Here is a 22,861-nt window from a genome sequence, read left to right on the forward strand (position 1 = left end):
GCTTCACCTCTGCTGCCTCCTGGCTGGCGGCCGGACTCCGGGGGGCCCCTTCAGCCTGGGGGGCGGCTGGCGCCCTCCGGGCCCTGCGCGTCCTCTCCATGGGGGCCCGGCGCTCGGCCTCCATGCTGCTCCGCAGGGTCACAGCCCTCCGGGGCCGGGTGGAGGGCACCTCGGCCGAGGATGTGTCTGTCTGGTCATCACGGATCTCGGAGCCGGTCTCCTCACTCCCAGAGTCATCGTCCACGGCGTCTGCATCCTCCTCTTCGCTCTCCTAGGGGGATGGGAGCTACAGTGAGGCAGCAGAGAAGGCAGGAGGGGGCCTGCCACTCCCCACAGACCCTCCCCTGCCTAGCACCCGCACCGCCCTCCTCGTGAGGTTTGTCCAAAGAGGCCCAGAAGACGGACCCCAGGGTCCCACCCAGGGCCCCTGTGGCACCTCTGTCTGCCAGAGACGCTGCAGTGTTAAGTCTATTCTACAAGTAAGACAGGGTACCGGCTCATGATCCCCACCGCTCAGCATCAAACCACGGCCTCGGTATCTGCAGTGAAGCTGCAGCTCTGCTTCCCGATCAACCATCAGCAGCGTCTCAGCCGGACGTACCTCTCCGGAACCTGTGGCCAAGTCCACAGTGGACGACCTCCGCTTCTTCTGCACAAACATGGATTTTCGTCGCTTCCTGCGTCTGGCTGGTTTAGGGTGTCCACTCTCTACGCGGCTTTCCCCAATCGGGGGCTTGCTGATCTTCCTTCTCTTCCCGTAATAGTAAGCTAGAAAGAGAGATGGTTAAAATTGTTGTTAAAAGGTTACATCCAGGGCATATGTGGAGGAAGAGAGAGGGAGGAGAGATGGAAAATGAAAGGAGAGGGAGAGGGAAGTGAGAGAGAGAGAGGAGATCAACAATGGAGATGAAGCTTCACATCCCATTCGCATCTCGGGAAACAATTCTGACAAAACGGCTCACAGGGAGGAACCCTGTCTCCATGCCCTTGTGGTCACAGGTATCAAGGGCAGAAGTGGTCCCTCTCAGAACTGGCGGTGAACACGCAGGCCAAATTAATGGGGCATCTCTTTACTTTTCAAATAGTGTTCCTTACCTGTTATTCTTCACTCCTTCAGTGGACACTTTCCTTACTTCTGAATTCAACAGCAGAGCTATATGTCTGTGTTAGAAAATTTCTCACCAAATTTCAATGATATTGATGCATTTTATAAGTTGAATGTCTAATCAACTAATTAAAACTGACTGCAATCCAGTTTTTAATTATGATCACCATCCAGAACGCTTCCTCAATTAACTGAAGCTTCAACTGTTCTGTATGGAGCTCTCATAAAAGAACCAAATGCACCAAAGGAAGCTTTATCTAACAACTGGAGGCATCAGAAAGAAAACACCAAATGCACCCAGGTGACAGACGGGGGTCCACACGTCTCCAAGCTGCTGTACCGCAGAGGAAAGTCACCAGCCTCCAGACTGCAATTTTCTCATATGCAAAATGACCAACCAAAACTGTCTATTTCCAGTAGGTCCATAAACTAGGTCCATAAAGATGGCGTTTATAAAAACTGTCGAGAAACCCACCCATGGGTTAAGTGAACAAACATTTATACGTCAGTGTCTGATACCCAGAGAGAACCATGGTGCAGCTCATCCAGGACCGTGGTCCCAAAAGAATCAGACACCCCTCCCATTCCTTACACCAGGAGAGAAACACACAAGTATCTACCAAGCAAACCTTAAAGAATTCTCCTGCAGCTACTCCTATGAAAAGCTATTCGAAAGGTCTGGAAGCCCACCAACTACATCACCCTACAGTGCAGACCCACAGGTCGCTGTTCCTTTCGCTTTCCACTTACTGTATTTGGTTTTGGTGTGGATAGAGCAGTTCTCCGGGCAGTTTTCAGAAACCAGCACAGGACTGAACAAATTTGGACAGCACTCGAGCTTGGCACAGACCCGGCGGCAGAAGTCCGCTACCTGGTCGGATGTGCGGACGATCTTGGCCACAGCCCGGTACGTTTTGCCTCTGTACCTGGAAACAGAGAAGGAAAGATGATAAAGAGACCACGGGCTCGCTGATCTACTCCACACAGTGGATTCCGAAGCAGCGCATTCGCTCTCTAACAACAGGGTGGGCTGTGTGGTTTCTCTTCCATTTGCTCTCACTGTTCCTTATGAGCTCACAGAACTGTTTTTAAGAAATGCCCAGTGCTGTGGGCAATGTTCGTGGTGACCGCATGCATGGTCACTGACACCCACAGAGAACCCGGGATCCCAAAAAAAAGGCTTCCACCCGGTGCCTTATACTAGTGACTGAAGACAATCACTCCGTCATGTCTGACTCTTTGTGATCCCATGGACTGCAGCCCACCAGGCTCCTCTGTCCATGGGCTTCTCCAGGCAAGAATACCGGAGTGGGGAGCCATTCCCATCTCCAGGGGGTCTTCCTGACTCAGGGATCGAACCTGGGTCTTCTGCATTGTAGGCAGATTCTTTACCATCTGAACTGCCAGAGAAGCCCATTCTCACCACGGTATACATAACTGAACACCCCTCCAGAATGCTTCTGGAATCCAGTGTCATTCATGGCTCAAGACTCTTGAGAAAAAAACTTTCTCCTGCCCAAGAAAAACTGCATGAAATCACCAATGTAAAACTAGAACCCAGATCTTCTGAAAAGCAGGTTGGATGGCTTCCTGTCTTAAAAATATGTACTGCAGCCCTCATTCAAGTGCTTAGGATTAACAATGCTGTAAGTCACCCTGACTGAAAAGGTAAGTTCTTGGAAATAGGTTTGAGTCACCTTTCAACACAGTTTTTAAAACTACCATTGGTACAAAATGGCTACAAATTTCTCAGCTGGCAACAGATCCCAGGTCTTCATTTAATTCACACCTCACTAAACTTAAGAGTCCACTGAAATGAGGACCCATCAAAACAACTGGGCCTATTAAGCTCTGCCCTTGATGGACCCCCTAATTGTTAAGTGGAAATCCTGAACGATAATTGATTTTCCAGGAAAGAGGCACAGAGTGGTAACTCTGGCTGGGAACACTCGTGTTAGTTTTAGGAAAAACTGCCGGAGAGAAAGAAGCACCAGGGAGGCCAGCCTTGGCAGTTTCCACATCAGCAGGGCCCACCTGCTCTGTTACACACTTGTGTACAGATCTCCCTCGACTTCTGACAGGGGCTGTGTTCATCCCTCGGTCGTGTCCGACTCTGTGATTCCACGGACTGTAGCCCACCAGGCTCCTCTGTCCATGGGATTCCCCAGGCAAGGATACTGGAGTGGGTTGCCATTACTGTCTCCAGGGGATCTTTCCGACCCAGGGATGGAACCTGTGTCTCCTGCATTGCAGGTAGATTCTTTATACCACTTGGGTTACCTGGGAAGCCTCCTCTGATAGAGGTACATCCCAATAAACCCATCTTATGTTGAAAATATCCTACATTGAAAATGCAATGTATTAATAATACATCTAATGTATCAAACCTCACAGCTTCACCTGCCCACCATAAATGTGCTCAGGAAACTCACATTAGCCTATGGTTGGGCAAGACCATCTGACATAAAGCCTATTTCATGATAAAGTGTTGAATATCACGTGTAATTAACTGACAACAGAAGTGAAAAACAGAAGGGCTGTCTGTGTCCAGGACAGTTGGAAGAGTTTGGGTTGTTCACCCTCGTGGTCTCGTGGCTGACGGGGAACCGTGGCCTCTACCCACCACCCCAGACGACAGGGCAGCACAGAAGCCCAGGGAAGATCAACAGGCTCATGTTCAAGTACAGTTTCAGCTGAACGCGTGTCACTTTCACAACATCGTAAAGGGGAAAAATCAAACTGAACCATCTTCAGTCGAGTGGCGGGCCGGTCTCCAACACTCAGCCTCAAAACACGGCAGGAACCACAGGCAATTTGTACAAAGGAAAGTATAATATGAGATCGTCACTGCTGCAATTTGTGAATTAGATATTTCATGCTCAAAACCTAGATCTGGTTCACTAAGAACAGTGGGAGAGATAAGCTGCTTTTGAGTTTATGTCAACTTGTTTTTCCTTTCCTGTCCTTCTGAAGGCTCAACAACTATATGCCAGTGACATTCTTCTATAGGCGGGGCAGGTGGCCGCAGCTCAAAAGCAGGGGCCAGCGCCTCTCACTTTATCCCACAGTGTGAGCCCAGAGGGACAACACATCGCCACGGGAGTTTATTCAGTGCCCAGCAAGGCTGCTGTAAACCTTAAGATGAGGTTTCTGAAGCACATATGACAAGTTCTCTGAAGAAAAAGGGGGAAATGTTGAATGGGACTGTCAGCCAGGCCGCAGCAGACACAAGTAACACTCCTGGAAGGAAGGGGGGAACGAGAAAAAGGTCACGGGGGGAGGGGGGGAAGTGATGAGGTGCAAGGATGATGAAAAAGATGGGGAGGAGAGAGCCGCAGGAGGACACGGGGGGAGAGCAGACCCTCGGGTCAGGTCAGATGGTCCTCAGAGAGGAGCGCTGGCTACATTTCTGCTTTCTCGAGGCTTCTTCCTCTTTCTCCCACAGCGTGGTTGCATTACCAAGGTTCCAGAGAAATCTGGGTGTGAGAGAGGAATCCGCTGGGGGCAGGGGGTGCTGAGCTGACATGGGTGTCAGACGCACACTCTTGAAACAGGACAGGAAGGGAGAGGACCTCAGAGGGACCGGCTCCCTGACGGCCCCGTAGGGACCCTTGCAGACCCCACAGTGCACAGAAAGACTATCTGAAGAGGAAGATGGCTCACCATTCAACAGATGCAGAAAAGCTTTCTCGGAGATTCCGTTATCAAACTCAAAGCAGAAACTTCAGAGAAACAAGGATCATCATAAATCCCCTCTTTGGGGCATAAATCCCAGGAGTAAACCTACCATGAATCTCCTCCTGGAGAAGTTCCATGGCCTTGAAGAAGAAAGACCACTCCTGCCCGCATAAACTATCCAGAACTTTCTTATCTCCCAGTTTTTCTCTTAAAAACCCATTTGTATTTCCCAAAGAAACCTATCTGTTCTTCCCCTAGAGGCCTTTTCTTCCCACTCCATTCCCCCTACTAGGTTATGTCTGACGTAGGTGTAATTTCCAAACCTCAGCACAGAGCACTCTCGCGTGTGCATGCATCCCACCAGCAAAGAAATGGTTTTTGTTTTTTGCTATCTTTTGTCAGTTTAGTTTACAGGCTCCCAGGCACTGAACCTAAGAGGGTAGATAAAGGGGTTCCTCCCCGCCCAGCATCAATAAGGAAGTGTGTAGCCTTCCAATAACTTCCTACCAACTAAAGATTTACATCCATGTGTGAGTGCAAAATAATGCTCAAAATTCTCCAAGTCAGGCTTCAACAGTACATGAACCAAGAAATTACAGATGTTCAAGGTGGATTTAGAAAAGGCAGAGGAACCAGAGATCAAATTGCCAACATCTGCTGGATCATCAAAAAAGCAAAAGAGTTTCAGAAAAACATCTATTTCTGCGTTATTGACTACGCCAAAGCCTTCGACTGTGTGGATCACAATAAACTGTGAAAAATTCTTCAAGAGATGGGAATACCAGACAATCTTACCTGCCTCCTGAGAAATCTGGATGCAGGTGAAGTAGCAACAGTTAAAATTGGGCATGGACCAACAGACTGGTTCCAAATAGGAAAAGGAGTATGTCACGGCTGTATATTGTCACCCTGCTAATTTAACTTATATGCAGAGTACATCATGAGAAACGCTGGGCTGGATGAAGCACAAGTTGGAATCAAGATTGCTGGGAGAAACATTAATAACCTCAGATATCCAAATGACACCACCCTTATGGCAGAGAGTGAAGAAGAACGAAAGAGTCTCTTAATGAAAGTGAAAAAGGAGAGTGAAAAAAAAGGTTGGCTTAAAACTCAACATTCAAAAAACAAAGATCATGGCATCCGGTCACATCATTTCATGGCAAATAGATGGGAATACAACGGAAACAGTGACAGATTTTATTTGCTTTGGTTCCAAAATCACTGCAGATGGTGATTGCAGCCATGAAATTAAAAGATGCTTGCTGCCTGGTAAAAAAGCTATGACCAACCTAGATAGTATATTAAAATCAGAGACAAACTGTCTCTTCCCTTTCAGTTAAGAGTTGAGAAAATCAAAATGGGCCTTGAGTCAAAAAGAAATACAGAATGAAAACACCGAAGCTAGTTCAAGCAGAATGATTTCAATGTGGTCGAAGTTCTATCATTCATCTACAAAATGATCCATATTGGGACCTTTAAAAAAAAAAATTGTGATGCAAGATTTACTTGTGACGGAAATATGACAATGGAGAATAAGATTCCAGTCAAGCTGAATTTACATTCTGAAATATTTACGGAAGAATTAAAAGGGAAAAAAAGATGATGACTGAAGAAAGAAGGATGCTTGGCCAGCGATGAGAAAAATCCCTCTTCTCATTAGAAGTCAACAGTAGGGGATGGCCCCAATTTCTTTCAAAACAAAGTTTGTACCTCCTTGGTCATGTCTTCTTAATCTAAAACGCAGGTCTAGAAAATGCAATACTGGCTTTCAGTCTTAAGATACTCGACTCCTCAGAAATTTCTCTCTTCTTTCTTGATTCCTGTATTTCAAGTTATGGGAACTCTATGTGATAAACGGGGTGTGTATTTATTTTACAAAAGACAATCCTGATTCAGAACACCCCCAACTGGTCTGTGTGACCCAGAAATGTTGTGCCCAATCTTGATGAATTTACTACACACCAAAAATTCAGTCTTCTTTTTAGAAACTGGTTCACCTGCTTGCTTATCATGTTTACAGCATACATTTTCAGGAGAGCAGATTTCTCAAATCTGAGTGAAGTAAAAATTAACATGAACAGACAATATCTTTTTCAGTGAAAAGTTTCTCAGGGAATTCTTTTGCAAATAATTCTCCTCGATAGCCAAGTATTACATCTTACCATTCATTAAGGTATGGGCATGAATAAATGCCCCTGAAAAAGTAAAATAAATGAAAACACATGCAAAATTAGTCATTGCTTGTGAAAAAATGAACCAAAACATCACTGCCATAGAGCTGAACATGACTCACCTAAGGATAAAGATTTGGCTTTATCTGATTTTATCCCCTTGTTTCTGCCTAAATGATTAAGAAATCTAATTCACTCAAAAATTACATCAAGATATTTCCTCTTTAAGTATTCTACATAACTGTAACAAAAGACTGGGAAAATCCATTAAAACTCCACCCAGCTTTTATAAAGATTGTCACAAAAGTCATTCACACAAGAACTAACTGTCTTTTCTTCCCCCTCAGGAAGATTCTATATACATTTTGGAAAACATGTGTAAATGTCTCTAAATGCAGAGGATAGGAATTCTTTTAAATCCTCCTAAGGTATAGCCAGGCGTAGCCTAAATTCTTTCTCCTAATATTCAAAATAATATAGGTTGATTTAGTGATGTCAATTCCCCAGAAACAAGCAACTTTCTCATCTAGAACTGCTGAAGTGAGCTACACTAGTATCCCTTTTTCCCTTTTCAACAGAGTTATTCCTGGTTTTGCCTTTCAATCCATGTTGTAGACTCATTATACGATAGACTCATACAGTCTTCAAATAGTTCAATAATCTGTTCTGGTATAAAGATATGCAGGCATGCTAAGTCACTTCAGTCGCTTCACAAAGGCATGCTAAGACCCTTTGTGACCCCTATGGACTGCAGCCCATCAGTTGTTGGATAAATAGGCAAGAATTGCTGGGGGAAAACAACAGATGACAGTGTTTATTTTTCTTCTATTTATGGGTCAAATCTTGTCACTACTGTCCATGGGGTTCTCAGGAGTCATGTACAGATGTGAGAGCTGGATCATAAAGAAGGCTGAGTGTCAAAAGAATTCATGCTTTCGAACTGTGGTGCTGGAGAAGACTCTTGAGAGTCCCTTGGACTGCAAGGAGACCAAACCAGTTCATCCTAAAGGAAATCAACCCTGAATATTCATTGGAAGGACTGATGCTAAGCTGAAGCTCCAATACTTTGGCCACTTGATGTTGACGAGACGACTCACTGGAAAAGACCATAATGCTAGGGAAGACTCACGCTAAAAGAAGGCGGTGGAACAGGTTACAGATTGCATCACCGTTTCAACAGACATGAATCTGAGCAAACTCCAGGAGATTGTGAAGGACAGGGAAGCCTGGCGTGCTGCAGTCCACGGGGTCACATAGAGTCGGACGTGACTTAGGGACTGAACAAAAACAACCTTGTCAGTGTCACCCCCACCTTCTTATGTAAATAGGTCTTTTCAGAAGAGGAAAAATCCAATCAGAACCCCCAGATGTTAAGTGCCAGCATTTGCAAAATCCTATGGATGAAGGGCTCATATTATTTCTTCCTGAGAACACTCTCTGTGATGTTATAATTTGAGGACCACAGCCAAGACAAGTAAATGCATTAAAGCAGTTCTCCCCCTTGCTGAGTTAATTTATTCATGACAGAAAGCATTTCAGCCTTTCAGCAAAATGGGAAGAAGTCAACTCTCCTCCCATTCGCACCAATGAAAACATCAATGTTATCAAGATCTAAAAAAGTTGTCGTTTCACATCAGAAGGAAAGAGGTGAATCAACACATAGTATTATAAGGGGTGTTCCCGCTGACTACAAATCTGTCATCATTAGCAGCTGCTTTGAGATGCTGCTCTGATTCAGGCGCTTGAAACCCACTTCAGACGCACATTTTCTCATTACAAGTTGCTATGTAAGATTCCGCTAAGGCACACGCTGTTGTGTTTGATATAATCGGTAACACGCTGCCTTTACAAGGCAGCAAGGCTGGGTCACACTGTGTCTGTTCTGATTGTGTCAGGCTGGTTTCATAAAAGCTCTGATTGACTTGGGAACATGAACATGAGTGCAAACAGTGCAAAATAAACTCTCCCTGTCACTTTGGGAATTTGGAGCGAGTTTCTGGCTTGCTTAGGGAGCCGGGGAGATTTTAATGGAATTTAAGATTGCTGTACTTTTACTATTTCAATATCCTTAGGTATATTTTAGAGGTATTGAATTTTACAGAAAAATTTTAAAACTAGAAATAAGAAGGGCTTTCTGTGTAAATACTTGCCCGGGTTACCTGCCACCACTACCAGTAGGAACTGACCTTGGAAGAAAACATTATGTGGCTAAGGACCACCAACTTACATAAAGTAGAAAAATAAAGATTATTAGATTTGAAAATAACATGTTTTGTTTTGGGGGGGCTATAGGTGAAACTCATTTAAATATTCCTTGGAAAAGAAGGGAAGGGTGAAATACGGTGTTCTTCATCAACATGATGCTTCCAACAGGTCAACACTCTCCTTATTTACATGTATTATATATTCCCTTTAACTTCTGTGATTTTGCAGAGTACTATTGGACCTTAGATGACTTTTATTGTATCTAAAATTATAGAGATGCTCAAAAAAGACACAAGGAAAGGTTGATTAACTAACAATGAATAATAATAAATAATAATAAACAAACAATGAATGCAAAATAACCACAAATTTCACCACTCAGTCCTCATGTAAGTTAACTCCAGAAGAAAACTGCTGGTCATAGAAATTATTCAGAATTCTTCAATTTTCACTATTTTCTCTAAAAGAGGACTTAGGTATGCTCTAGCCATTGAAAAGTAGTTCACTGTTTAAAACAACATCATTTTCCAAATGTTACAGCAAAATGCAGTCTTAGGATGCCGTGATACAGGAAGTGGACCCGTGAAAATGTATTCCACTGGAAAAGAATTAAGTGAATATTAAAAGCCCTCTGAGACCATCAAAGCAATTATTAAACATCAAGCTATTTTGAGAAATCGGTCTTTTTCTATCCATCTCTTAAAGAACTGAGTTCTCACATAGAAGGCCAGTGAGTGTGCTCAGTTTGAGTTCCAGAAACTTAAAGCAAAGCAAAATAGCACCTTTCCAATTAGCCTGTTTCCAAATAAAGTAAGTGACCAACTATATGTCCACCCACAGCGTTTTAACCAAAAAAGAGAGGTACTGGTTCTTCCTGTTTTTTAAAATTCTCAACTCTATGGATAAGGAACGTCTGTACCTGCCATGAACTTTACAGTATCAGATATTAAGGTCTGTTGATGAAATATGTATAACAATGTTAAGAGAACTCCTCTCTTTATATAAATGTTTCCCTTTGGATTGAATAACCCATCAGCACGTTTTTATTCTGAACGTTTAACACAAAAAACTCCGTGTAGCCAGCACATCTGTGTGGGGCACCCAGAACTGCGAACAGCAGTCCTTCTGTTGATGCCACTTCTCTGGGCCATGTCGAAAACAGGAAGGACCAGTTTCAAAGGGGCAGATAAACAAAGCTGAGAACCCTCATCTTCCAGAAGTGAAGACACTTACTTGGCCTTCAGCGTCTCCTCCTGAAAGTTCCAGTGTGGGTCTTCCACCAGTTGTAATTCCCGTAACACCCTCCCAGGCTTGTAAGCTGCATTGATGAGCATGCTGAGAACCTGTTGGGAAAAACAAGGAATGGCCGTGAACCTCAACTGCATCCATTTCTGCTAAAATGAGAAAGCATCCCACTGACACTTCCGGGGTGTCTGCCCTGCACCTCTATTCAGTGATAGGCTGGATGGAGTCAGAGAGGACAGTTTGCAGACTGGTACCAGTGACGTCTCCATCAATGGGACAGGAAGGCAGTGAAATCCAAGGCCTCTGCCTGGGAGAGTGTGAGTCGCTGGGGGGCAAGAGGGGCGGGGGTGGCCAGCTCTCGCTAACCTTCCGGACTGCAGAAAAACTGGACTGTTCTCTCCAAAGGCCCACTGATCATCCTTCAACTGGATTCCCCTTCAGTACGATCGGTTACTAAGAATTCCATCTTATTCTTAAAAATATATTTCAAGAGAATCACTAAAACGGATATGACAGATTTGTGCCCACACTTTTGAATAAGCTTCAAATATCTGTACAGAGGGTTAACAAATTATTTGAAACTCACCTAATGCTGACCCAACTTATGGATATTTAACATTAGGACAATCCTCAGAGATGGGAGTGTTTTGAAAGGAAGTCTGAGTATCTGATGTCATCTGACAGCTTCCTCAAACTACCCCTTCACTGGCAAGTCCCAAGTGCAAGAAAATAAGCATATGGCCAGAACCACTGCAATATGCCCAAGGACCAGACACTCCCTCTGAAGACTCAGCTTCAGGCTCTGAGACACTGGTCTTTCCAAAAGCAAACCCTCACTACCAACAAATATTTGTGAGTTCTGGCAGGCTCGTGCTGCCGCTGCTGCTGCTGCTAAGTCGCTTCAGTTGTATCCGACTCTGTGCGACCCCATAGATGGCAGCCCACCAGGCTCCCCCGTCCCTGGGATTTTCCAAGCAAGAATACTGGAGAGTACTGCCATTTTCTTCTCCAGGCATGCTCGTGAGCCATCACTATTGGGCTACAGAGAGCAAAAAAAAAAAGTCAAAGTGCAACACAGCACATAAAGGAACCCTGAGACCTCGGGGGCTTGCTCCATGAAATGCCCACTCACTGAAGACCTACCTGCCCCGTGCCGGACCCCAGAGCACAGAGACAGGACACGGAGCCACTGCTCCTGAAGTCCCGCCCCAACCCAACGAGGAATGAGCCAGGCTCTGAGTTCACGTGCTGTGTTTCAGCAAAAACCCACTACGAGACTGAGAAAAACCTCTCACTGAGTTGGGAGGCCACTGGCCGGATTGCTGAAGAGCCTGCGATTCTGTGGAGGAGACCAGCACACTGTCCACGAGAAGGAAAGAGAAGACAGCTGCGTGCGGGTGTGCATGCCCAGTCGTGTCTGACGCTGTGACCCTATGGCCTGTAGCCCACCAGGCTCCTCCATCCATGGGCTTCTCCAGGCAGGAATACTGCAGTGGGTCGCCATGCCTTTCTCTGGGGGATCTTCCCGACCCAGGAACTGAACCCGAGTCTCCTGCAGTTCCCGCAATGCAGGCGGATTCTTTACCGCTGAGTCACTGGGGAAGCCCCCAGATGAAAGGCATGTGGCAGAAATGTTCACCTTTCAGTTTTCAGGTACCTGGCGTGTTCCAGGATGTAACCGGCATGGGCTGCACCCTGCTTTAATTCTGAAAAAAGAAAGCTTTATGATCACTGAGGATTTGATCTTAAAAATATTCTTTACTCTCAGCAGTTAGCCTGACAAGTGTCTTTTTCTCATCTGGGCAGCATTTTGCTGTGTTCCAAGGTGCCTGTAAAGGGCCACCAAGAGAACACAGTTCCGCCAAGCACTCAACGGCCAGAACACGGCAATACAAGCAGTTCTGGTAAGTTTATGTTTTCTCTATTAGAATAATCATCTGGTTTTATTTTTTATTGTCAGTACAATTTACAGAAACTGAGTTTAAAAATAAATCCAATTGGTCCTGGCTGAAATCACACACCAAGTGTTTATCAACAGACAATAAAATCTCACCCCAGTCTTGTCACGGTGCTTCACTGAGAAAACCCCAGAGCTACATCTTATTTGTACATCAAAATGCATTTTGTGACTGTGAAAAGCAAATGCCTTCCAGACTTCAATTCAGAGTGGAAACGGCCTGCAATTAAATCGTAAACAGCATGCGATATTGAGTAATTTTCCTATGGCTTCTCCCGATGTCACATCATATGTCTCTAAATTCAACAAGCTCTCTACAAAACCTTGGAATTGTGAGCGGAATAATTTGTGTGTACCTAACACTGTGGTGCATTAGAGTTCTCTCCATGAAAATAATGAAGCTGACAGCTGTTACGATGACCCAAGTTAGACTGAATTACTGAACCTTGCAAAGCATCAGAATTCACGTTACTGTGCTCTTGACCACAAAAGGCAGCACACAACTTGTCCCCAAATAATCGACAGGGTGTTTGCTGTGAAGCCAATGAATACTATTCCCAATAAACTGGCGTGAGATTGGTCTGAGTAACTCCAGAGGGAAATTGGCGCTACAGCAACATCTCCCTGGATTTCTAAGGGTTCATGAGGTGTGTATTTATTATCACAGAGAAGCAATAGCCTTTATACAGCTGGACGGGTCTGGGATGGGAGCTTTCCCTCCGTCTCAGGCATATGGGGACACAGCATGAAGGTGGCTGCATGCAAACCTGGAAGCGAGTCCTCACCCACCTGCCGGGCTGGCCCTCCATGGAGGACCTGGAGCCTCAGACCTGTGAGCATCCATGTCTGCGTCCTGAGCTGCCTGGTCCAGCCCATGGTGCCCTGTGACAGCGGCCCGAGCCCACTGGACACCATCCCCTCCCACCTCACCCCCCCTTCCCCTCCCCTGGACTGTCACCCTCTGTGTGTGCACTGGGCTTCAGCCTCCCGTCTTCAAGGAGGAAAACTACTTTCTCTCTCCATCTCTCATCTTTGGTCCCTCACCTCACTCCTGTCTCCATTGATGGTTAAAACCCTCAAGAACCGCCTACACCCATGGACTCCTCTGTCTCTCCGTCAGCTTCTCAGGGACACGATGCAATGGGGCTTCCCGGAAACAGGTCTTATCAAGATTGCCTGAGATGCCAGCTTTGCCAAGGAGGAGTCCTTCTCGGCCTTGTCCTATTCCACGCCGTCAGCAGCTCGTGGCACTGCCTCCTCTGCAGACACTGTCTACCCTTACCCTCAGGACCCCAGGCTCTCATGATCCTCCTATGACCCCCCAAACGACAGTGACCTCAGGTTGTCACTAGACAACTACTAGACTGTCCTCCTCCACCTGTATTCACCCTACAAGGCACCTGGCTGCAAACACCGTCCACACACTAGCAAACCCATGGCCACCAAATGTGTGTTGGACTCTCACACCCATCTCCAACTGGCTGGACAACAGGCAAACTCGCATGTGCCGAATCAGACAGATTTCCCCTGTGCCACAGCTCCTTCTCCTTGCTGTTAAGGCCTCCGTGAATTCTGTTATTCCAGGTCACTAGGAAACCCTCCCTGTATCCAAAACATGTTGATTTGTTTGTTTACCATCGCTCTCTCTAGAACCTAATCCTCGAGAAATCAGCAGCTTCATTCTGTTCATTGCTTTATTCACCGTAGCTAGAACCATGCCTGGCAACAGCAGGTGCTCAGTAAACAATTTGGGGAATTTCTTCAATGAGTTTCAAGATGGGCACTGAAATTAAATTATTCTGTACACCTAAAAATGAATAAATGATTGATTCACACCAAAAACTTATTTGGTACCATAAAATCTATGTCATTGGAGGGAAGCTCAGGAGATAGCTCTTGCCACTGATTTCCTTTCCTACAAAATCCTACCCTATGTTGCAATGAGAAAATTCAACAAACGTATCTTATCTTCTTTATAATAAACCTTAACAACAAAAAAATTACATTTTCCCCAACCTTCCCGGACACTGTCTACTCAATTCCTGTGTCACACATTACATATGTACTATAGTTTCCACCACCCACATGCTTGGTACATAGTTCTCAATGGTCAATGTTCAGCATAAAATCCAGAGAATATCATCCAGAGGCGTGTCTGCATCTCTGACTTTGTTGACTGACTTAACTGGGTGCCACGTAGGCAAGACTTTTCCTCTTTCCAGTATAACCTGAAATGCCTAAGTCCTTGCTCTGAGGCCGTGGGCAGGGGGGAATCAACTCACCCGGGGGGCACAGCTCCTGCTCCCTTTGACCTCCCTCCCAGCTTCCAACACAGCGCCCACCAGCACGTGCTTATGACTCCTGAATTGGTTTGGACCTGTCTAAATGGACAGATGGATGGAAATATGATGTTTCATTCTCTCCTTGGTTCCCACGGCTAGGAGACTATCTGACATGACAGTAGCTGCTAAGTGTGCAATAACTGATCAAAAAAGCCTCAGAAGGTGTAGATGGGCAAAAAGAAACATACATGGACCATTTAGTCCCCACACCGACTTCTGCACTTCCTGAGGCTAGAGAGCTACTAAGCCCACAGAAGCAGACTGAGGGATATGTCTCTGGTCCACTGCCCTCTCAGAGCTCAAGACCACCACGCCTCCCACACAAATGCCAGCATGGTGTCCACATGCACAGACCTCATCTACCTCTAGAAGAAGCAGGGGGGAAAACAGCCGTCAGTCTACATTTTCCAAAGTCAGAGAAACCTTTAACTATGAACACCCCTGATGGCCCGATAAAGCAAACATGCTCTGTCTTTGCTCCAATGATCTCATTCTCCATAAGGGAAACGCAACCTGAAATCAAACACAGGTCCAGGGCAGGACTATTAGCATAAAGACTGGCTTGGCAGACTCACATTTTTCTTGCACTCAGAACTAGGGCGCTTACTTCTTTTCTTCCTCTCTTTCCTGCCTCGTGCATTTTCTGAACATCAGCAAAAAAACTAGTTCTGTCATCAAAAAACTGCTTTGGCCTGGCTTTTAAACTTGGCTGCTGGCACCTATCAGAGACTCGGTCAGGGCTAACTACTGTTGACCAAGTATGTAGCAAAGTAAACCAGTCAAGCCTCAGAGAGAGACTGGCCCTGTGGTCACCATGTTTGTTAACAGGGCCCCCAGGTGGCCACGGACCTCACAATCACGTGGGTGTGACACGATCTCACGGGGATTTTAAACAAGTACCAGGTTTGTGTCAGTCCCCTGTTCTGTTCTGATGGTTGGCGACAAAGTCAGCACAAATACAGGCAGGGGACAAGGCTGCAGCAAGGATGACCTCATGGGCTGAAACTGCTGGGGGACTTGGGAGCCCATTCCTGGTCTAGGGGCCTTATTTTACACGGTGACAGGAATTCCCGTGTAAGCCGGGCTTGTTTCTTCTCTGACCAAGTCTAACATCTGCAGGATCTACAGTCTGTGTCAACTTACACAGTTTGCAGCTCACCTCCCACCCCGACCTCCCTGAGGCCCTTGAGAGGGACTGCCCGCCCCCAACACCATCTCCCTTTAGCTATCAATTTCTCTTCAATGGGGTCCACTCGCCACTTAGGCTGGGCCACGCCGCCAATGATTTGGGGATGTAAAATATGAAGGTGATGGGTCTAAAGAAAAGCAGGCCTAAATAAGAATACAGGCCAAGCACCAGGGATGGGGTACAGACCCCAGGACTCTCTGGACTCAGATTTCTGCACTTTCCAGGCCTGGCCCTGTGGTCCGCACATTCAAGGTGCTTCCAGCGTTCCTTCCCGTGATCCTGCCGATGCTCCAGGGCACTCAGATGCTTTTCCATTCCCTAGAGCGGGCGGCCCCCTTCCCCGACCCCACAGGCCCTGTTCTTGTTACAAAGCGCAACTCATATAAGTTTGTTCAGTGGGTAAACAGATGGATAAACAGACCCCTTGTGCCCAAGGAACTACAACACACTCATCATGGTGCACGTGATGTTCTGGGCATGCTTTTTTGTCACAAAAACAGGAACGTGACTATACGAAGGTTCAAGATAGATCACCTTTTTAAACAAAAGAGTGATGATTCACCAAAGATTTTACTCAAATGTAGTGAGCCTTTCAGCTGACTTGGGAAGGGAGGGGCCCAACTCCCCCACCCCCACCAATAGAAGGGAGTCTTCCTGGGCTGGAACACTGCTCCCATCTGTGTATGACCATCTTCAGACTGCAGGATGGAGAGGAAGGGGGTGCTTGGCACATGAATGGACCCAAACTCCTATGACTCCCTCAGGGACTGTGCCCACCCCAATCACCCCACCACCATCCGTGGCCGTGGATGAGCTTTACCTCCTTAAGGACCAGCACGCATTTGCCTGGCCCCACCGACTGCGGCAGCTCAGCGATCCTGCCCTTATTGAGGTAGGGGCCCGAGAAACACCGGTGGTTGATGAAAAGCTGAGGACAGCAGTACTTCCCATTCACCGTTCCTGCGCGGAAGAGAAACATGGTCGAGGCTCCAGGACCCACGGCTTAACCTGCTGCACCAGCAAAGTTACCCAGAGGGGCCTTGAGTCTCCCTATCAAAATGCTTTACATCCACCATGCTCTGTGAGTTCCAGGGGTACAGCACAGTGACTCAGTTATCCATATATATTTAGCTGATGTTGCTGACCAGTCACTGAGGTGTCTGACTCTTTGTGACTCCATGGACTGTAGCCTGCCAGGCTCCTCTGTCCATGAGATTTTCCAAGCAAGAATAGTGGAGTGTGTTGCCATTTTCTTCTCCAGGGGATTTTCCCAACCCAGGGATCAAACCTGCATCTCCTGCATTGGCAGGTAGATTCTTTACCACTGAGCCACCATGGAAATCATATATATATATATATACACACACACACACACATATACATATGTTCTTTTTCAGAGTCTTTTCCTTAAAAGTTACTACAAAAACCGAATATAGCTCCTCATGCTCTACAGGGTTTGTCAGTTATGTACTTTATATATTATATACTTCATATGTACTTTATATATTACAGGGTGTATATGTTCACCATTGCCCTACACCCAGGCCAACACCTGATATGGCAGGGCTTCCTCACTTTGCCAGCCTCAGGGACATGAAATGTCCTCCCAGGGACTTAAATATGCATTTCCCTCATGGGTCTTCCAGCTTGGAAAGTGAACAGGCAAGGTGTTGATTTAGTTTTGTCTCAAGGTGCCACGGGGAAAAGCAGAAAAACTAAATGGTAAGGTATCAGTGGAACCCACTGGACATCTACACACGGGATGTGGTCAGAGGACCAGCTAAGATCCACCCTCTCCCACGGCTGCTCCAAGCCAGGCTGCACTAACAGTGGTCTCTCTGTGTAAAAACTTGTTATCGAGAGAGTAACACTGACATATATGTATAAAGGAGGCTGAGCGCCAAGAACTGATCCTTTCGAAAGGCGGTGCTAGAGAAGACTCTTGAGAGTCCCACGGACTGCAAGGAGATTAAACAAGTCCATCCTAAAGGAAATAAACCCTGAATATTCATTGCAAGGACTGATGCTGAAGCTGAAGCTCCAATACTTTGGCCACCTGATGCAAAGAGTTGACTCACTGGAAAAGACTCTGATGCTGGGAAAGATTGACGGCAAAAGGAGACGAGGGTGGCAGAGGATGAGATGGTTAGATAGCATCACTGACTTAGTGGACATGAATTTGTGCAAACTCTGGGAGATAGTGAAGGACAGGCGAGCCCGAAGTGCTGCAGTCCATGGGTTTGCAAAAAGCTGGAGATGACTTAGCTACTGAAGAACAAATGAACATATACACACTCCCATGTGTAAAACAGAGAGCGAGCAAAAGCGCTGTGTCGCTCGGGAAGCTCTGCCCTGTGCTCTGTGATGACCTAGAGAGCTGGGGTTCGGGGGAGGAGTAGGAAGGAGGCAGGGGATGTGTGCATACATACAGCGGACTCATTTCATTGTACAGCAGAAACTAACAACACGGTAAAGCAATGATACCCTAATTAAAAAATAAATTTTAAAAACCCTGTTATTCATTTGGGATGGTCATTCGATAGACCGGGAAGCTTTGTTCTCATAGGCCTTTATCTGAGAACCAACAGGTAAGGGGGGAGATATGTTATTTTTCCAAGTATAAGACAGAAGGAATAAAATAACAATTACCGACTCTGAAAGATGACATGGGTCTTTTAAAATCATTCTGAAGTTTTAATTTTATAAAACAGGCAAAAAAAAAAAAAAAAAGTCCACAGCTGCATTTACATGGAAATTTGAGGGTAGGATTACTCTGCCCAGCTCTTTAGAAAAAACAATCTTAGTAAGTCTACTCATAAAACTGCTCTCTTTACTGCAAAGAAAACTTTGACTAATAGGATTCTTCCATGGTACACAAGTTTTAATCTTGGGTTCAGAGCAGACTTCCTTTTGGCTGGAAAATAGAATACTTAATCAAATATATTACTTAATGTACAAACATGTCTATAATCAAATGTGTAATCCAAAGGTAATTCATATTTATGTTTTTAAAAGTTACTGTAAGACATAGGACATTATACATTTAAAAAAAAAACATTCCCAACCAGCCACTCAAACAAGGTTTTAGGGAACAATTCAAAAGCCCATGGGGACTTAAGGATTAACCACTAGTGTAAAAATGCAAGGGCAACTGGCATAAATGGCATAAAATGTCCAACAAGAAATGCCTAATAATATTTCCAACTCTTTTCCAACAGGATTATTCCTGATACACAGTTCTAACTGGACATGTAATTTCCAAGTGACGCATGGACCCAGCTTCTCATGCCAAGGGAAGTGTCTCTAGCTACTGACCAAGAAACAAAAAAGGAAAGGCACCAAGAATAAACCTTAGAAAAAAATTTTTAAAGGAGTAGGTATCTGTAAAAAAAGATAGTCGGATCAAAGTTGAGTATTTTCATACTGACCTAAAAATATATCAGAGTTGAGTACCGTCATAATGACCTAAAAATACACCCATGTCTGCACTCACAGCAAGACAGGAGAAGGGTCAGGGCGTCCTACCCAGCTGACATACCTGTGGCCTCCAGGTGCGGGAACAGACAAAGGTCGTGAGGTATTTTCTCAACAGGCACTGTGGATGATGATCTGTGGATAGAGCAGACACTCCCGTGGGTCCCAAGCTACAGAAGAAACCAGTACCTTCCAAAGTCTTTCCATAACTTACAGGAATCTAAGCTATGAATATGTAACACACCACGTGTGCACAGATAAGAACAGGTAAGATCATCGGGGGGCAATTCTTACAATAATTTCAAGAAGCCTGTGGGTCATCTGCCCCTCGAGGGGGTCATCACTGATCTTTGAGGCTCCTCTAGGTCACTTCCTGGGCATGTCGCTTGTTAAAGAATCATAGAAATGTCCTCAATCATATTTAGGACATGCAGAAATGTCAGCTTGCACTGACTTTCATTTAAGTCAGACTTATTAATGACTTTCTGCTGACTTCTGATTTCTCGGGTCCGTGTGTGTATGGGTTGAGGCCACATTGAAAAGTAGATCCTTAAAGAAAAATCTCAGAACTGACGATTCTTAAAATGTGAAGTGGGCTTGTTAGTCTAGGACAGGAGTCTGTGCTGCTGTTCAGTAAAAAGTTGCTGAACAAATATAAAAACTATCGCTCCAGGGGAAAAAGGCAAATTGGGTTTCCAGGAGATGTACAGGTTGACTTCATAGAAACTGCACAGATGAACAGTTATGTAAACTCCAAGTAAATAGTAATGAGGGCTCTTAGCAGGATCATCTATGGTGCCAGCTCTCAAAGCAGGGTCTCCAAGCTGTCAGGTCAGCGTCACCTGGGAGCCCCGTTACACGTGGAAAAGCTCAGGCCCCATCACAGACATCCTGAATGAGAAATTCTACAGATGGGGCCTGGCGATCTGTGTTTTAATGAGCTGTCTAGTGACAGATGCGAGTACAGGTGAAAACTGCTGATCCACAGGCTGCAAATTTAGGAGTCATGAATTCAAACTGAGATTCAATGAGGGGGGACTGTTATTTTAGCTTTTACCTATTTCAATGTTATCCAGATAAAACTGGAGTCAGATGAGAAGCCTGATACACTGTTACAAACATACTCAGAATACCCACTAAACTGTTATTCACATCAAATAACAATGAAGCTATTATTCGATTTTAAGTTTCATCTTCAGTACATGAAAAAAAAAGAAAAGCTGCTTTCAACTCCCTTTCCATCAGTCTATTAAGAAAACAGATTCACTCAGTAAGGGATATTTACCGTGGTGTATTCCAGACATTTTTAAACATATAAACATGGTACTAACAGTGACAATTTTCCAAAAATATACAGCCAATAGGTCCACACACTATAGAACATCCTCCTTCCTCATAAACTTACAGTTGAAACGTGGAGTGACCTACATTTATTTGGCAATGGAGGGACATACATCTTCATGTGGACTCTAATTTAATCTTTCTAAAACTCCCCGAGAAATAGGTATTTTACAAAGGCGAGCGTTGAGGTGTGGTGTAATAAAACAACCTGCTCCAGCTCACCAGGCAGCAAGGGGGCAGAGCTGAGGCCTGGACAGGCAGCTCTGGGGGGCCCCGGGGCATTAAGCACTCTGAGAACTGTCCCAGAGCACCCTGACCAGAATGCGGGGCTGTGGGCATCCGACAGGTCAACTACGCTGGGATGAAAGTGAGAGGTTACAGTCCGGAAAAGAAATTCCTCAAGAAGCAGGCCCTGCGTGTCCTGCATGCAACAGATGCTCCATACATGTCTCCCTGTCGCCTCGACTCCTGTGCTAGGTCGTGACCAGCTCTCTAACAAAACAGCCCTATTTCCATCCTCTTGAAAGAGACCTCATAGCTTATTATGGAGTTTCTGTGGAAAAACACTTACTGTTTTTCTGGCTGCACAACTGCAATCTTTCTCTTCTTTTGTGCTGTAAAACAGGCAAAAGGGGGGAAAAAGAAAAGCAGCTTTTTCAGCAAGTTGGGAATAAGTTTGTCTTTTTTTTTTTTTTTTTAATGGCGCCATAGGTATAGAACTGTGTCTGTTTTTAAAGTAACAATTTTAAAACTGAAAAGTTACTTCATTCCAGCCACAATTTTATCTTCATCTCTTCCAGCACAAAACAGACTTTTACTTTTCAGAAATGAAATCTAAAGAGAATTTAGCGCATTTTACCTTATCACTACATGGGCTACTTTATTCTAAAATGTGCTTCTAATAAAAAGAATGCACATGTCAGACCTCTCAGGAACACAGCTGGTGAAATGGACTGGTACAAGCATGATTATCCAGATGACTTATTCCCACAGAAGTGTGGTAAGGTAAATAATTTTACCATAGAAGCATGCTCCCAAATTAGGATTAGAGGCATTTTACAAACTACAACATTTTATCATTAAAAAGTGGATTGGCACCTAGCAAATATATACATCTGTCAAATAGTGACAGAAACCAGCCAACAATAACCTGAGGTTAAGAACATTTCCAGTTTACATTTATAACTGGTTGGAATCACCTTTACAAAGACAGACCAGAGCTTTTGGCATCTATTAACTCAGACACACATAATCCTGCATCTTCCAACATTAGGAAAAATTAATTCTCACAGAGTTTCTAAAGCTGTCAGAGTTTGGCAGGTTTAATTAGACTGCCTCTTCAAAGCAAAATGCGTGTATGAGAAACAAAAGGAGAACACAAATAAATAAGAGAAATAGTGACTCAAAATTTCATCTATTCTTGATTTTATTTAGTATCCAATTCCAATATAGGCAGACCTGCAGAGATGTTGTGGGTTTGGTTCCAGACCACCCCAACAGAGTGACTATCACAATTAAGGAGTGATGGGAATTTTTTGGTGTCCCGGTGCATATAAAAGTTATGTTTTATAAGTCTACTATAAATCTGTAGTCTATCAAGTGTATCATAATAATATTCTGTCTAAAAAAACAATGTATATACATTAATCAAAAATACTTATTAAAAAATGCTATCATCTGAGCTTCACTGAGTCATACTGATGACATCAAAAGGTCACTGATCACAGATAATCACAACAAATACAATAATGATGAAAAAGAATACTGCAAGAATTACCAAAATGTACGAAGTGAAAAATATTGTTGGAAAAGTGGTATCACAGGCATGCTTGATGCAGGGTTGCCTGAAACTTTCAATATGTAAAAAATGCAGTATGTGTGACAACGAAGTCTGCCTATAATTACTATGAGAAAGTATAAACTCTGTGATCTCTAAAGGGAAAGATGAGTGTGTAGACTAAGTTGCCTAAGTCAGTCTTTGTTAATTGGGGTGAGATGCCCAAACTGTGAGATGTCTTGATGAGAAGCCAAACACAATAGGCTGGGGAACAGAGAGGAAACATCGCTGTGTTCACCTTAACCTGCGTGGGGTTTCACCCAGAAAAACTCAAAATGCTCCTCCCCTCCCAAAGCCAGTGAAGGAGGGAGGGA

The 22,861-nt window shown here is 44.8% G+C and overlaps 1 protein-coding gene across 4 annotated transcripts in view; it reads right to left on the reverse strand.

Annotated features, from left to right (window-relative positions):
• Window positions 1-22,861, reverse strand: part of SFMBT2 (Scm like with four mbt domains 2) — a 174,301-nt gene that overhangs the window by 8,977 nt on the left and 142,463 nt on the right. For all 4 annotated transcript variants that reach the window (XM_061126033.1, XM_061126032.1, XM_061126034.1 and 1 more), the window contains 7 exons: window positions 21,282-21,324; window positions 19,434-19,504; window positions 16,716-16,855; window positions 10,396-10,505; window positions 1,856-2,031; window positions 602-768; window positions 8-271 (listed from right to left, as the gene is read on the reverse strand). In XM_061126033.1, coding sequence (XP_060982016.1) covers window positions 8-271; window positions 602-768; window positions 1,856-2,031; window positions 10,396-10,505; window positions 16,716-16,855; window positions 19,434-19,504; window positions 21,282-21,324 — 971 coding nt within the window. The remainder of the gene's footprint in view (window positions 1-7; window positions 272-601; window positions 769-1,855; window positions 2,032-10,395; window positions 10,506-16,715; window positions 16,856-19,433; window positions 19,505-21,281; window positions 21,325-22,861) is intronic.

This window comes from Dama dama, chromosome 23, assembly GCF_033118175.1.
Source record: "Dama dama isolate Ldn47 chromosome 23, ASM3311817v1, whole genome shotgun sequence".
Lineage (NCBI taxonomy): Eukaryota > Metazoa > Chordata > Mammalia > Artiodactyla > Cervidae > Dama > Dama dama.